This window comes from Acomys russatus, chromosome 21, assembly GCF_903995435.1.
Source record: "Acomys russatus chromosome 21, mAcoRus1.1, whole genome shotgun sequence".
In the NCBI taxonomy this organism is placed as follows: Eukaryota; Metazoa; Chordata; class Mammalia; order Rodentia; family Muridae; genus Acomys; species Acomys russatus.
In genome coordinates, this window is record NC_067157.1 from 6,229,291 (window position 1) to 6,246,638 (window position 17,348).

Here is a 17,348-nt window from a genome sequence, read left to right on the forward strand (position 1 = left end):
GCACCTGCCGAGTTCTGAAGCTTTAGCCTATTTGGAACTGAAAAGAATACATGTACTGTCCTCATCCGGGATGCCCAGGAAGGACTAGAAGGCCTTAAGAAAGTCAGATGCAACAGCTGACAGCCGTGTTATATGCACCCCAGACAGAAACCCTCCCAGATGCCCACCTGGCAAGTTAAAACTTTGGCTGCCCTGGAACTGGATCCAGTAGACCAGGCTGGCCTCGAACTCAGATATCCCTCACAGAGATCCACCTGCCTCTGCCTCCCCAGTGCTGGGATCAAAGGCACCACATCCACCTGGCTAGTCTTTTCCATGCTCCAGCTCCTTATCTGTGTAGCCTGTTGATTCGGCCTTCCAGGTGGGAGTGCCCCCATTTTTTAAAACCTTCTTTTAAAAGTTTATCTTAAAAAAAAAAAAAGTATTGAAAATTTTTACTGAATTTTTCATATAATTTTGATTATGTTTTTCCCTCATGTACTAATAATTCCTTCCAGATCCTCCCTACCTCTCGAACCACCCATCTTTATGTTCTCTTTCTTTCTTTAAAGCAAAATCAAAACCAAAGAGTAACTAAAAAAAAAAAATAATAATAAAAAATAAAACCTCCACAAAACCACACACATGAAGAGATCAAAATAAACAAGCAAAAGACCAATTTGACAAGCATGCCAACAAAAATTCTCCAACAAAACAAAACATGGCAAAATATCTACACAAAACACCATGAAGTTTGCTTTGTGCTGGCCAGCTACTCCTGGACATGAGGCCTACCTGGAGGTGTGGTTAATATACCCAGGGAGATTGTACTGGCACAAACTGTTTTTTCCTTTGCCAGCGGGGACCAATAACAGACAGCTTCTTGGTTAGGGCTGGGACCCCAAGTCTACTTCCCTTGCTCAGGGCTGGGCCTCCCCCCCCCCGCCCGTGCTGGGCCGTCAGGGCCTCGGGCATGCTGCCGCAGTCTCTGTGTGTTTGCATGTGCATCAGTCCTGTGGTGTCTGGAGTGGGAGTGCCTTGTAAAACTCTCATTGCAAAGGAGTAAGCACTCTCTATCATCGTCAATCAAGTAGCAATTCATTTTCGGGAAGCCTCAATCCCCTCAGGGAGCTAACCAAGGCTGGAGAGAGTGGCCACAGGGGTGGAGTGTGTGCTGTCTTAACTAGTTTTCAGCATACCCATTCATTCGGATGTGCCAGCTCCGCCAAGCAGAAACACACACAAACTTCAGACTGAAGAGGGAGACACTTTACACAGAGCAAATCTCTTGAAGACCTGAGTTTGGCAACCCCTACTTCAAGCAGGCAGGTGGACACGGACAAATGGTGCTGGCTTCCTGTCAAGAACAGCAGCCATGGCCGCAGAACCCAAAGGCTCTGAAGGTAGTAACTGCAGGGGCTGGAGTCGAGCCCGAAGCACCTGGCTTGATGCCTGGAAAAGGCAGAGGCGCCAACAGTATTTGTCCTCTGTACTACCATGGGTCAGCCCTGCGGCTTTTGACAAGGCGGACCGTGAACGGCAGCCTGGGAGTCAGACTCCCAGCTCTCCCGTTAAAGAGATCGGCTTCTCCGTACCTGGATTGTCTGGTAATCAGAAGCATCGATTCCCTTCACTGTCACCTCTCGGAAAACCATGGGCTCCAGTTCCTCTTTGGTAAGATCGCAGTGGTAAATGACACCTAGAAGGGGAGGAAGTCTCAGGTTAATCTCCAGGTCTCATGAAACACAAGGACCAAAGGATGCCACCAGAGGCTGGCACCATCGCCCAGCCCATTACCACTCAGATGGGTGGGCCAAGCATGAGGAGCTGAGTCTGGCGTGAGTGGTACCCCAGAGGGGTGGGGTGCCCTCATCAGAACCACTACTTACTGCCCCCTCTCCTACAACACTGTGATGTTCGTATTTACTGTCAACTTGACTACATTTGCAGTTACCCAGGAGCCGTGCCCTAGGTGTTTGTGGGGAGTATTTCCAGGGAGGGTTAACTGAGGAAGGAAGACCCACCCCACTGTGGGCAGTGCCATCTCACAGACTGAGGTCCTGGGCTGAATATGAAGGAAAGAGGCCTCTGAGCATCAGCATTCAGTTCTCTCTGCTACCTGGACTAGTCCAGTGTGAGCAAGGAGCTGGCTGCCAGGCCTGCCTCACCATCTAGGTATTTTTATTAGAGTGCTGTGCTACAACACTAGGACCCAGGCAACTTACAACAGCAGAGTGATGGAGCACCTCAGAGCTTACATCTTGATCTACAACCATGAGACGGACAGAGACCAAGAACCAACCCCAGAGTCTTTTGAAGCCTCAAAGCCTTCCCCTTGTGATGCACATCCTCCACCAAGGCCACAACTCTAGTCCTGCCCAAGCAGTTTCACTGACGAGACTACATGACCACATTCACAACGATGGTTCACACACATTAAACTCTAAGCCAGAACAGCCCTTTCCTCACTTTCTGTCAAGTGTTTTGTCACAACGACCAGAAAAGTGTCTACGTTTTCTCCGAGCCAGGCTATACGGGAATGCAAGCCCCGCACCTGGCGCCACCAAGAATGTAAGCTCACCAGGAGCCATTTACCTGAGAGGACACCGATAGAAAAGCCACTACCGACTCAAGGTCTACAGCCAGTCAGGGTTCTCCTGAGCGGTCCCTTGGGGGCTTCTGCTGCCTGACACACACCCAGCCATGGACACACATGTGAGCAGCAGTCAGGAATGTGACCCACCGCAAGACATTTCAGAGTTGAATTTTCAACTCTGTCCCAGTAACTGGGCACAATGCAAAAATATCCAACATATACCAAGAACTCTGGCTTATTTAACCACTCCTGAGAATTCTACTTCCTGGATTTTATGCTACCCTTGTAATATTTTAAAATTAAGTCAAAGAAACAATCAAGCCAGGCGCGGTGGCGCACGCCTTTAATCCCAGCACTCGGGAGGCAGAGGCAGGCAGGTCGCTGTGAGTTCGAGGACAGCCTGGTCTACAAAGTGAGTCCAGGGCTGCCAAGGCTACACAGAGAGACCCTGTCTTGAAAACAACCCCCCCCACCCCCTCGCATAAAAAGTCAAAGAAACTATACAGTGCAGTGTTGTGGTTCAGAGAATGAGCCCGGGGAAGCTGGTATGGAAATGGTATCTTGGGTACTTGAAACCTACACTGTCAAGCATTAAAAAAAAAAAAAAAAAGATCCAGGGACCCCAGGTGCTTGCCTGGAAACCAGGAGCCAAACAGGACTCCCATAGGACACAGCGAACCCACTTGTCATGGATCAAATGGAAGCTTGCTTCTCTGTGTAGCTTTTGCTGTCCTGGACTCACGTTGTAGCTGAGGCTGGGCTTGAACTCACAGAGATTCACTTGCCTCTACCTCCCCAGTGCTGTGATTACAGGCCTGCACCACCATGCCTGGCTAATGGCAGCTCTCCTTCCTTTCAATCTCCCTGTGTAGATATTTTCCTAGTAGCTGAGAAACAGTATTTTGTATGTATGTATATAACTACATGACAGTTAATAAGGGATTTTTGTTGTTCTTTTGTTTTTTAAATTACTACAGGGTACCTAACACACACACACACACACACACACACACACACACACACACACACACACACACACCAGTGAATTCCTGGGGTGGAGGGAGATGCTCTTTTCTAAAGGGAAACAGGGAAAAGTAGATCTGGGGGAGGGGGTGGGGACTGGGTAGTGGAGTGCGGGGAGGGCTGCCGCAGGAATTACTGTATGAGACAATAATAAACAGAAAAAAATAAGATGGAATAAAGAGCAAGCATGTGCCACGTGATCATCTGATTCCTCTTCATGTCAACCCAAATAATGAAGGATTTAGGAGCTAGAATTAAGAACTCGGTGAACTCAGATGAACTGGAATTAAATTCCCTAATAAAATATGAAGAAGAGGAGACATTCTACATTCCTGCTTATACAGAAACACCGAGCTACAATTGTAACAGCAGAATCAATCTCCACAGCAGAGGCTGGCTGCCACTATAGAGCCTCACATACTCCTCCCATTCTGTGTGCGTGCACACAAATGGTTCCACGAAGGAGGCAGGGATAAGCTTGATGGCTTCAATAATCAGTGTATTTAACCAATATCCTCTATGTATGTATAGTCACCTGGGCTAGCTCAGGTTAGTCCACTGCTCACTCTTACTGCTATAATGTGAACCACTATAACCTACTGACTCATCGTGTCCCACCTGACCTGGGTCATGTAGGGAAAGGACAGGAAAGTGGCCTGAAGAAAACATTCTGGATCACAGACAGCACAAGGCTGTCCAGCAGAAGAATTCAAAATTTAAAGCAGAAGTTGGCTATGGAAGGCTCTTAGGGTCAAAAGGAGTGTTTGGCCTCACTGATGAAAGTGGTGCTTTTACAGGCCAGTCCAACAGCTGGACAGAGGCAGGAGACCAGCTGGTGTGAGCTGAGAAGGGAGAAGACGGGGCTAGAGACGAGAGCACCCAGGGAAGAGCTGAGAAGGAAGGGCCAGAGGATCGCAACGTAGCCCACAGGAAGGGAAGGCAGTGCGGTTCTATGGCGCAGGTAGGTTATCTTGTCTGCTCATAGGATTTAAGGCTATAAGGGGGAGGGGGGAGGCAGCACCAAAAGCTGTGTGAAAGTCTTTCTCCTCTCTGCCTTCCGGAGCCAGGGAAGCTGCTGTCCTGGCAGAAGCTAACGCCAGGCGACCCTGAAGCTTCCACAAGTACAGAATTGATTAGTTCAGGTACTGAGTGGTTTGTGTCCCGGCTGTTCTAGTCTGCCCTGGCTGTCTGTGTCATCCTGAGTGGGACTTGTGCAAAAGTCACAAAGGGCCTGGGCTCATGGTGTGTGCTTACCATGGACCTCCATTGGACATGAGGTCAGCTGGTGTCCCTGCTGGATATAGCAGTGCTCGAAGGGGGAAGCTGGGGCTGTTCTTACTGGTGACCCTGAGGTGGTGTTATCATCTCCTGCCTCTACTACTCACTGACTGCAGCTGTGAACAGCTGACCCGCAGGCTGGCACAGGACATCTTTTGAGAGACGTGACTGAGTTTGGATGTGTGTATACACAGGAAGAAGCTCTTGCTTTCCTGAGAACTCAATTATTTGGTGACTGCTTTGTACTTGGCCTTAGATAGCCTGAGTCTGGAAACGCCACTCTCTGGTTTTAGCTTTCCAATTGCATTAGGAGGGAAGGGGAGGACGGGGGAGAATGAGTGAGAGGAACACAAACAAAGCATTACAGCAACAAATCAGAGCTTCCTCAGAAGCAGCGGGCAGCATACCGCTAGGAACACACTCAGCTTTCCACCCTTCACAGCCACCACAGGCAGTATTTCATCGCCGGGCACAGATCCATCGTTTCCCACGAGGACCATGAGTCCCTTTCACCAGATAATGATGAGCCTGTTCCTGAAAAAAACGGTCAAATGGTGTCACTGGGGAAGGTCAAGAGCCTTTGGGGACCCTGGCTTTCATTAAGAGCTGATGAGTCACCCTACACTGTGCCCTTCATTCATTTAAACTACTGACGATATGAGGTGTTTAAAGTAAAATGCTTAGAACTGGTGACAAGCTTGAGAATGAACCGTGGGCCCGTGACATCAGGAATGGGATGCCTCCCCCTACTCACTGGCTCCTGCTGAGCTCCGGGCTCCAGGGAGGGGAAGGGAAGGGGCAGGGCACCTGACTCCCGGCTCCCGGCCGGCTCCCACTCTCACAGGCCCTTTCCCTAGCGCCTCTCAATCCCTTGAAAGGCACTTGGGGAAGTAAGGCCTGACGCCCCCCAGACCTATAGCCCTGACATCGTGACAGTAAGATTTCTTATGGACTCAGAGGCTCAAACAGAACTGCATGCAGATGAGGCATCAGTGCAATGCGGTCGAATGCCAAGAGGAGGACGCTCGCTTCCTCACTTGCTGAACTCTCCTCAAAGACTGCTTTATCTACCAGCAAAGACGGCGACGAAACTGGAGGCACAGCACATGCTCCAGAACAAGACAAGTGTGGGGGCAACAGGTCTTCTTGGCCAGTTACAATCTGCCAACTGAGCAGACAGCTGGGCAAAACACAGCATGTGTGTGGCTACAACACCACGCGATGGAGGAGAGACCGCGTCCGTCCATACAAAGCAAGATGAATGTGACCAGCTTTGCAGAAAGCATAAAGCAGAGTTATTGTACTTTGGGGAAAAAAAATGACTCATATCAAGAAATGTAAAATATCGTCTTAGAAGCATTTTCCTTCCATAATAGATTCAGGATAACACACATTTTTTTTTTTATTATGAGGGTTACACTGCACTTTTGGAATTAGTTTATTCTAGGAGAACTTCTTTACGCTGGGGGCAGCTGTTTGTGGGGTTTGTTTTTACCAACACTGTGAATCTTTGTACAGATCAAGGCCTGGACCAAGAGTTGCCATGGTAGGGTCATAAAGAGTGCCACTACCAGGAGGTGTGGCCTGAGTTGGTGTGGCTCTGCTGGAGGAAGTGCATCACTAGGAGGCCGGCTTTAAGGTCTCAATAGCTCAAGCCAGTTTACTTGCTGCTGCCTGCCAATCCAGATGTAGAACTCTAAGCTCCCTCTCCAGCACCATGTCTGCCTGCATGCTGCCACACTTCCTGCTGTGACGATAATGGACTAATCTCAAAACTGTAAGCCGGCCCCAGTGAAATGCTCCTTTATAAGAGTTGCCATGGTCCCGGTGTCTCTTGACTAAGACAGTCGCATTTGTTGGCACTGAGGACAGGGAGTGTTGAAGAGTTAGTGAGAGTGGCTTTTGTCTTCCTTCGTTCTGAATACCTGCTCTACGCTAAGTGGCTCTCTCTGTAGCTCAGCCTGTGGCGGCACACACACATAACCGTGCTAGCATTTCCCAGAAGAGACTCCGCATCGCCAGCGCAGTGAAGAACCCCTCACCTGGCGACAAAAAGGATGTGAACTGGTAGAAGATCTCCGAGTCCTTCTTGCGGCCACTGTACCCCACCACGCTGCCCACGTCCAGCGGGAAGGTCTTGAGGAAAGCACCGGTAGTCAGGTCGTGAAGCTGCAGGGTGTTCTTCACGTCATGGAGGTAGCACAAGACCAGGAAGTTGGACCTGACACAAGCCACCCACTCTGAAATGACAGGGACAGAGAACGCGTCACTCATTTGCTGTGTGCGCCCCCGTGACACATGCAAGGTGGTTTAATGATTTAACCGCATACCTAGTCTTCAGGAGCCTACTTTAGAACGCAGCAGTGCATTCTACAGGCCCATGTGTTGAAGGCTTGGCCCTCAGCCCACGGAACACGCACGAGGCACAACCTTTCACAGCAGAGGAAGTTACTTAGATGAGACAGTGTCCCGGAAGATGGGAGCCGCCAGCTCTCCCTCTTCCTCTTCCTCTTGCTTTATTTCCGACTGTCCTGAGGTAAGTTAGAATTCCCACTGTGGCTCACCATGGGTCCAAAAGCAACAGAGCAATGCAACCAAGGATTGGAACCTCGAAAACTATGAGTCAGGATAAACCTTTCCTTTTTAAAAGCTGGTTAGCTAATATGAATAAATTAATAAAATATATTTTTTTAAAAAGCTGGTTAGCTCAGGTATTTTGTCAAAGAAACAGGAATGAATGAAAGTATCAGTATACATATTGTAGAGATTCTGCATCTGCAGAAGAGGCAGCCAGATCAAAGGTGCTGTGGCCTCAGCAGCCTTGCCCGATTGAGGCTGTCACCCACTGCAGCTGTGGCTGAGGCCGGACAGAGGCCTCTACTACAAACATAGATGCACTCACACTCACACACAGTCATGCAGGGATTTCTGATGTGGCCACTGCTGCAGCCACGGCTGATCAAGGCCACTGCTGCAGCCACGGCTGCCTGTGGAGACAGTCCAGGGTGCCTAACACTACCACCACCCCGGAGAGCTATGTAGCCCTTACACAGCTGGCCACTAAAATTTAAAGTGGCTTGCTGCCAGTCCTGCTTCCTGCCCTGGGGCTGTGGAGACAAAATGGTGGTGGCTTCTGTCAGAGCATGAGTGGACCTATTCATGAGGAATGGTCCTGCCTCAGCCAACTGCTCTATGAAAACCAGACACCTTTCCTGCCTCAGAAAGCCTGCTGCTGCCACTATGGGAGCCATCCACAATGACGCAATCTTTCCAGCTTCAGCCTATTGTCCTCACGGTGGACTCTTGGTAAATTTTGAACACACTGTAAACTTGATAACCCCTCAAGGCAGAAAACTGGCCAGACCTCTGCCTGAGAAAGCTCCAGCAGTCCACCTCTGCCCCCAGCTTTCCCCATAACTGTCATCTCTAGTCCTTCAGTAGGAATCATCCCAGATTATGCTAATTTTAGATGAGAAGTCTGAACCAAAACCCACCAACCCCTGAGCATCCTCCAGCCCAGGCTTAAAATCCCACCAACCCACACTCAGGAAATCCTTGCCCCAGAAAGCTGTGTCCCCTTAGAAGCCCTGTATGAAGGCTGTGTCTGCCCAGCTCTCCACTGTCTCCTCCGGGAACAGAGGCAGCTGCTCCTGCTGTCTTTGCTTCAATAAGTCTCTTTTAAGAGGTTTGCTGCCTGCTGTGACTCTCATCGGGCTCAGGCTCTGTCTCAGGCTCCAAGGCTCCTCAGTTCCTCAGGGTTTCAGGGTAACCCTCTCCTGGGAGCTGCGTCATCTGTGGAGGAGGCTTCCTCTCAGAGCTGTGAGGTTCCTGGGCTCCCGTGCCTCAGCATAGCCTTAGGACACTGTCCTACCTCAGGGCTGGGATACTTTCCCGGTCCTTCAGGTTGTGGATGCCCTTCCACCCCAGGACCGGAAGGTAGGCTACACCACCCCCACAACGCAAACAACAACACACAGTCTATAGGGGACAGAGAGAGGGAAAGAACAACCCTGAATCATGATCCCTGTACACAAGAGGACTAATTAATTCACAAAGATGTAGTAAGCCCTTGGTGTATTATCAGATACCCTGCAAGGTCCTGAAGAAACAAGTAATGGAATAAAGTCACCTCAGCACACAACTGTGAACACACAGTGGGGAAAATGTGGCCATGAGTGCTGTGGGCTGAGGACCCCCAGCAGCTGAGAGGTCTTAAGCGAGGAATGAGTTTTGTCTTGAATGCAGGAGTGTGAAAACGGGGGTGGGGGTGTTGGGAGGATTTCCAGGGGACAAGGGGAAGTGACTCAAGGAACGAAGGCCAGCGTGAAGTCAGGAAAGGCCCCTGCAGCGCAAGCCTGAGTGAGGGAGGATCAGGAGGTCCATTTTGAAGACTCAGATAAAAGCCATGGAGTTCTGTGGGATGGGGGCGCTGGTGGTGGTCTGTCTTGGGGCATTTGCTGAGTTGGGGAGAAGTGAGGGGCTTAGTGAGCCACGACCCAGGAGGCAGCTGCATGGAAGGGTGACATAAGTCAGGACAGAGGGAGTCTGAAGAAAGCTGGGGGACATAAGGATGAACATCGTCAATACTCCGGGAAGTACCCTGGGAATGAAGCCACAAAGCGAAGTGAGGATCCATCTCAAGAGACCCGCCAGGACTTGATGTGACAGTGTGTCCCAGTTTGGTTTCAGCTGCCATGGCTAAAGCCACCTCAGGAAGGAGAGTTTTCCTTGTCTGTCCCTGCATGAAGCCAGGGCAGGGGCCTGTCCATAAGACTTTCTTATAGAGCCCAGCCCCACCTGTCTACAGATGGCACCGTTCACAGCAGGCCGGGCCTCCCTCTGTCACTCAGCAATCAAGAAAATGTCCCATTGACATGCACACATGCCAGTGGGGGGACAGGTCCTCGACTTGGTGCCCTCCTCCCAACAGTGTCAAAATGACAACCAAAGCTACAGAGGAAATGGAGAGTGAGGTAAAGTTGTGAGAGCTCTTCTCATGGCCCACACGGGAGGCTCACGGCACAGTGCCTGGTGGCACAGGATGAGAGAGAATAGCAGACACCGAAGCCAGCCTGAAGTGGGGACAGGCCACCCCAAAGGAAGGAGGGGATGAAATCGTAGCACAGCAAGCCATGGGTCAGATGAACTCAAAGGACAGGCTTTCCTTGGGTCTGATGAGGGGTTCCTGACGTTGCTTACTTTGATGACCCCAGAAACTGAAAATTCATACACAGCACGTGAGTGCTTATCCGTGAAAACAGGGAGGAGCACCAGAGCATCGATCTTGATTACCACACACACTTTTCTTTAACCAACGGTACCAAGAATTTGTACCCCCACAAGTAACTTGCTTAGGAGTGGCTCAGTGCAGCGGTAAACTTCGTGTGTTCAACAGTGAGCTTAGATTCCCTGTTCTAAAGAGAGATGCATGAGGGAGGACATGGGGGGGGGGGGAATGAAGTAAATTATGGCTGTCAGAGGGTCATCAAGCTGTGCTGCCATGAGCACACCCAAATTATAAAACATGTAAAGCGAGTAAGAAGAGACAAGAGATTTGTAGACAGTCCTAAATAAAAGCGCTGGCTTTGTAGCTGCCCTTTGAGTCACCACGGGGCATTCTGTACTGACAGGGTACAGCAAGCCTTGCTTCTTTAGAAGTTTTGGGTGCAGTAAATACTGACTTCTGCTGCTCTGTGGCTAAACAGCTTTTTAGAAACCCACCATCCCCATCACCAGCCATTATTTGCATGTCTTTAGATCCATAAAATAGATGGAGGATGTCACTTAAGGCACAATTACGCCTCCCTTTTAGTTTAAATGGTAGAAAATTCAGATGGCTAGGAAGCGTCTATAGCATCTATGACGGCTCCTACAAAAATCACCACTCCAATCTAAGGTGTGCCTAAAAAAAAAAAATCACCAGGGCACTGACACGAAGACCTAGGTCTCCACCGTGTCCTTCAGACACACCAACATGTGTCCACACCATGGGCAGCGCTCCTGGGCGTGCCCACCTCATGGGGATAGCTCTGCCTCAGCGTAGAGAGAAGTCATCAGACCCTCACAGTGACACTGGAAGGGTTTGGGCCTGAAGACGTTAGAGGAGGTGAAATGGTGTGGCACCTGCTCCACCACCTACAGTCCGAGCAGATGGCTCTGAGAAGACAGGAAGGCGCTCCCACCGTGCTGTGAGGAGCAGGCTACTTCTACTCCCTGAAGCCCGGGAGAGCAGAGCACAGCCTGCAGCAGCCTGGCTCACAGCCTTAGTAGAAGCCTGGCCTGAGCCGGGCCCTGGAGCTGCAGCTATGATTTTGGAGGGGAAGAGCGGGTGGGGGTGCCTTGGGCTTGTCTGATACTGGCTTGGGGGGGCTGATGGGGGGGAGTACAGCCCAATGCCCAGGGCTGGGGAGAACTGCAAGCAAACGCAGCTTCCTCAAAAAGAAAAGAAAAAGACACAGCAGCCCATGCAAACCTGTGACCCTGAGATCAGCTTTCTGTAACATCAGGCTTAAGTGCCTACAAAGCGCCACGGACAGAGAGAGGAGTTTATTACAGGGCCAGATGCGAGCCTGGATCTGATGGCTGAGCACACAGCAGGAGAGCTTCTGCTGAGAAAGAGTTCCTCTGCAGCCTGGGGGCGGCTCTCCACTAGCTAAGAGACATTTCTGGATGGCCTGAGAGTTCCTCAGTGAACTCACCACAGAAGCTCACTCCCAACAAGCGAGCCCTTCATTGGCCAGAAGTGCTGAAGCCTCTTTAGTGTCAAAACCTCTCCGCAGACCAGAGAGTCTTCTAGATAAACTCAGTTTTCACACACCCATTTATAAGCTGGTGCATCACTTTTGAAAGCCACAAGCTTTCAATTAACTACAGGGGCAGTCTGCCTCTTTCTCTTTTCTAGCAAGGTGGCTAGAACCCCACCCTCACTTCTGTAGCAGGTAGAAACAAGGAACTAAAGAGGATCCAAAAGCTTAAAGCTGCAAGCTGTCATCACTCGCTTTCTCGGACAACACACCCCGTTTAAGCACATAAGTCTTAATAATCACAAGCTCTGAACTGAGTAGCTAAGCAGGCGGCGGACCTGGAGGACCACCCCGTGGATGCTCTCACAAGCGCAAGTCCACACAGCCACCATCTTACCTAAGACGTCTTTCTCGTGCTCTGGGACAAGCACCCTCCACTTAGACTCGTCAGGGTCCGTGAAGTCGATGTTGATCAGGCGATAATTAGGGGAATTGCGGTTCGTCTTGAATGTGAACACTGTGCCCTCGTTGGTTACGTAGTCATATTCTCCTTCAAAGTTGTCTATCAGTTTTACCCACTTCAGGATTCCTGGGACGAGACAAAGCATTCCTGTCACCTTTCTGATACTGGGAGAAACAATATAGATATCTACGTAGTGAGGTGAGGGCTTCTTTTCTTTCTACAAAGAACAACACACAGACGGTACTGGGAGCTCCAACACACAAGAAAGAGCTAGTTGTGGTGGGTGCTAGGGGGAGACTGAAGGGCCTCATCTCCTACCCTACCGTTCCACACACCTGCCAAATCCTCTTCTACCTGAGCAAGTCTCAAATCAAAGCCTGTCTTCCTACCTTTCCTGCCACCCTACAGTGTCCTCGTGCTCCACTTTCTGGTCCACAGCAGTGGCCCTCAACCAGGGGGCAACAGTCTCTCCTCTCCTAAGAAGCCTTTGGAAAGCCTACAGGTACAGAGACTGAAGAGGTGAGGAGTGCTACTGCCATCTAGTGGCAGAGTTCAGAGATACTGTTGATCATGCTACCAGGAGCCAGCTCAAAAGTCAACAGTGGCAACCAAGTCTGAGGAAAAAAATAAATAAATAAATAAAATATATATATATATATATATATATATGTGTGTGTGTGTGTGTGTGTGTGTGTGTATTAGCCTCCTGCCTGGCTTTCCCATGGCCACTCTTAGTATATACTCTATCCCACCCAGCACAATGCCCTTCATACCCCAACCTGGTCCACAATGGCGCCTTTGAACCTTCCAGTGACTTTCCCATTACCCTCTGAATTAAGTCCCCACAAAGCAGACTTTTCCCAACTTCCCATGGTCCAACTCTGGCCTCATCCTCTGAGCTCTAGTGGTGCTCAGGCATGGCATGACATAGGCGACGTCCTCTGCCTGGCCCACTCTCAAATGGCTTTGCCAGCGGCTTCAAAACAGGCACACCCCTGAGGACATTTCTCTCAAGACACAGCTATGTATTTATTTAATAGCTGTTCACTTACGAGTTTTTCTTGCTACTTCACGCTTAGCTTGCAGGAACTTTAAAGACACAAATAAAAGCTATACTGAAGTCAGGGACACTTTCCAATACTTTATCCCTAAGAACTGGTGTGCTGTGGTCAGTACTAAACTCCTAACTAACTCCATTTCCTGTCATGCAGTGAACGGCTCTCTCTGTACCACCGTCCATGATTGAAAGCTGAGGTACCTGACACAGAGGCTCCGTGAGCATCTTAGAAAATTGATATGTGAAAGACCTCTATGACTTCAGGTATTTGCTAAGCACCTCCTGACTTCAGTTCCAGGGCAAGCTTCTATTTAACTTGGGCAATTCCTTTGCATCCCACGATCTTCTGTAAGTACTTAACACTCAGTTGTATTTGCACCCACAGAGTATATCTGCATAACATGTTGTTGAATTAGACAATCAGGGAAAGTGCAATTCCCACACAAAAGAAGACCCAGTCCTGTGGTCAGACATCTTTGGATCAAAATCCCCATCTCTCCTACTGTCCAGCTGTGTGACTTTGAACGATCTCTTTCTCCTATGTTTAGCCCTTATTTCCTCATCCATGAACTAAGAATCATAGGAAACATGAAAATTATTTTTAAAGTGCCAGTTAGTATCTACTCCATAATAAAAATTCAATAAAATTATTCTTAAAAGTAATTTAACACCAATAAAACTAGCAGTAAAAATAAAATTCCAAAGCTTTCCTGTATGTTGGCAATAACCAGTTACACAACAGAGTGAAGGGAGCTTCGTTTATAGTACAGGAAAGCTCAACAACACACGTAGGGACGTACCCAGCATGAAATGTGGGATCTATATGAAAACAAACAAAACCCCCAAGATTTTCCTAAGGAAACACCGAGATAAAAACAAACAGCAGCCCTAAGAGTGAGGAATCAACACTGCAGGGAGACAGTGAGTCCCACTAGAAAGAGATATCGTCACACAGTAAGGTTTGCAGGGACTGTGACGCTATTCTGAGACTCACCTGGAAAAACACAGCTTAAGGACAGCAACGCAGCAGCCCACAGGAGCCGAGCAACCGAGCTCTGTCCCTTACATGCACCTCTGTTACCTTCCTCAGCAGTCACCAACACCGCAGTTCTGCCTCTGTTAAGAGCTCTCTAAACTGTCCCCACACCAGCACTCCTCTGCGTCTCACGTCTTCCACAGGGCGTTATCATGGTGAGGTGTGTTCAGTGTTTGGTTACTATTATCCACTTTTGTCTAACTCTGGCTGTGCTCAAAATATGTCTTATTTTAATACTTTTCAATTTACTAAGAACAGCCTTTTGATTTTTGAAAACCGAAGGGGAGCACTCTGAACTCACTGGGAGTGGTGTGTCAGGGAACCCTGCTGACACTGCTCAATTCTTCTGTGCATCTGCTGCAATTCTGCCGTTCGCTCCACCTGCCACAGGAAGGCTGGATGATCCCATGGAACAGTTGTGGGGCCATTTTTAACTGGTGTGTGTGCTCATGTGCTCCCTTGACTTCGAGGTTAGACTGCTAGAGCTACTATCTCTAGAATTACAATTCTTAAAACTCAAACTCACGGGTGGTGCTGATGATTACAAAGCGTTATCTCTAGTGGTATGTTTTGCTCTAAAGTATACTCTGCTATTAATTGAGATACCGATATTACATACAATGTACACATATATAATTATATTGGCATTATCTAGACCAGCCATTCCTCACCTTCTTGGATTACCTACGCTGCCTTCTGCAATGCACAGTTCATCATCTGTAGAGAAGTTTGGTCTTTGTGTCCAATAACTCATGCTTTCCCACTTTTCGTGGGCTACACTTTAGGAATTTCTTTATATTTATGCCTTCTTTCACTCAGCATCCCTTTCGCTCTGTCTCGTCTCCTTTGATAGCTCTATTCATAACGGTGAAGGCCATGTGCATTAGTCACTTCCTAAATCTGATGGTCATTTACAGTATTTCTTGCACAGGCTTCCAAGTTTCTTTCTTTTTTTTCTTAACAGCAGCATTATGCCGATTGTTTTTTTTTTTTTTTTTAAATAAGTGTGCTTAATATACCGGGTGGTACTGACACATGCTTTTAATCCCAGTACCCTCTCTCAGAGTGCAGACAGGCAGATCTCTGAGTTCAAGGCCAGCCTGGTCTAGAACAGCCAGGGCTACACAAAGAAACCCTGTCTCGAAAAACAAAAACAAGCAAAAGTGTTTACACAATTTACATTAGGAATCTGACAACCCCACTCTGGCGTAGCCTGACTTTACTCCTCCTGCTGGCAAATGCCTCTGCATGAGACTTTTCTTTTTGACTGTGAGATGCTCTATCCTTGTCTGTGGGACCCCTTGGAGCCCACGGTGAAGCGGCAATCATTCTGGGAAGGTCTGTATTTCCTTTTGCTTGTCTCTTCAAATACAACCAACATAGGAACACTTTAAACTCTTGGCATGTAGAGTTCTAGACCTCAGAGGCATCACTATTGATTCCATTTCAAGGTCAGTGTCCCTCATGCATTGGGGGCTCCTTCACTAATGGTGGGATGTCCTTAGAATGCATGTTGGGACCTTGCAGGACTGCATGTTTCGTCTATCAACAACTGCACTGACTCTCAGCCATGCAGAAGCACGCCGGCTTCACCATCCACCTCCCAGGACTGCATGTTTCGTCTATCAACAACTGCACTGACTCTCAGCCATGCAGAAGCACGCCGGCTTCACCATCCACCTCCCAGGACTGCATGTTTCGTCTATCAACAACTGCACTGACTCACAGCCATGCAGAAGCACGCCGGCTTCACCATCCACCTCCCAGGACTGCATGTTTCGTCTATCAACAACTGCACTGACTCACAGCCATGCAGAAGCACACCGGCTTCACCACCCACCTCCCAGGACTGCATGTTTCGTCTATCAACAACTGCACTGGCTCTCAACCATGCAGAAGCACACCGGCTTCACCATCCACCTCCCAGGACTGCATGTGTCGTCTATCAACAACTGCACTGACTCACAGCCATGCAGAAGCACACCGGCTTCGCCATCCACCTCCCAGGACTGCATGTGTCGTCTATCAACAACTGCACTGACTCACAGCCATGCAGAAGCACGCCGGCTTCACCACCCACCTCCCAGGACTGCATGTTTCGTCTATCAACAACTGCACTGACTCACAGCCATGCAGAAGCACACCAGCTTCACCATCCACCTCCCAGGACTGCATGTTTCGTCTATCAACAACTGCACTGGCTCACAGCCATGCAGAAGCACGCCGGCTTCGCCATCCACCTCCTTTCCCAGCAGAAGGAAGCGTTTGGGACAGGTCAGTCTGTGTGCCTGGATTCCTGTTTTCCTTCAAGTTTCTGTTCTCAAACAAAGTCGTACAGAAGTGTTCACAGTACTTCAACTGGTTCAGTTGAGAGGTTACTCAGAGTACATAATTCAGACTAACTCCTAGACCAGAGACCGTACAATTATACTTCATACGGGGCTAAACTCTGCATTATGAGGCACAATTACACTTCTTAACTTTTTAAGTGGCAAATTGCTCCCCTCACAAGAGCACTTAGGAAATGCTGCACTCTACGGTAATGACAACTTGTTCACATAAAATAATGCTTTACACATAACACACACACACACACACACACACACACACACACACACACACACACACACACACACACACACACACAGCCTCCAGGCTTAGAACTACAACAATGTAAGTAAAGCTATTAGCTGCCAATCTAACATCTGAAGATAACCAGAAAACTTCATTTGTTTATAGTGAAAGCGGCAAAGCATTGTTTCTTGGACTATGACATTGTCGACATAAAATCTTGGTCCAGTAAAATGTGAGATTTTAAAATATCTCCCTGACAGTAAAGCATTTCCTAATGCGAAACACTTGCTTCACGGCACGCCCTTCTTGTGGTTTCTCCTTGAAAAAGTCGTGGCGACAGTACCATTTACAGCCAACGACCACACACTCAACATCACTGGAGTACGGGCCAGACGCCGCCGGATGCAGTGGCCCCATTCACAGCCTCTTTTTAATTATTACTGTCGTACACACACATGAACATATGCCGCTGAGTATCTTTAAGGCTTACTATTAGCTACTGTATTCATGGGCCCATCCAGGAAGACTCCCCTCCTCTCGACACTAATTAATTGCCTAAGGCTTTTCATCCGGGGACCGACCCTGAGATTTCCCCCATC

General features: G+C 48.9%; 1 protein-coding gene across 1 annotated transcript in view; it reads right to left on the bottom strand.

Moving 5' to 3' along the window:
- Prep (prolyl endopeptidase) overlaps positions 1-17,348 on the bottom strand; it is a 97,890-nt gene that overhangs the window by 33,553 nt on the left and 46,989 nt on the right. The window contains exons 8-10 of the mRNA XM_051164176.1: positions 12,017-12,208; positions 6,919-7,116; positions 1,575-1,678 (exon numbers count right to left, since the gene is read on the bottom strand). Coding sequence (XP_051020133.1) covers positions 1,575-1,678; positions 6,919-7,116; positions 12,017-12,208 — 494 coding nt within the window. The remainder of the gene's footprint in view (positions 1-1,574; positions 1,679-6,918; positions 7,117-12,016; positions 12,209-17,348) is intronic.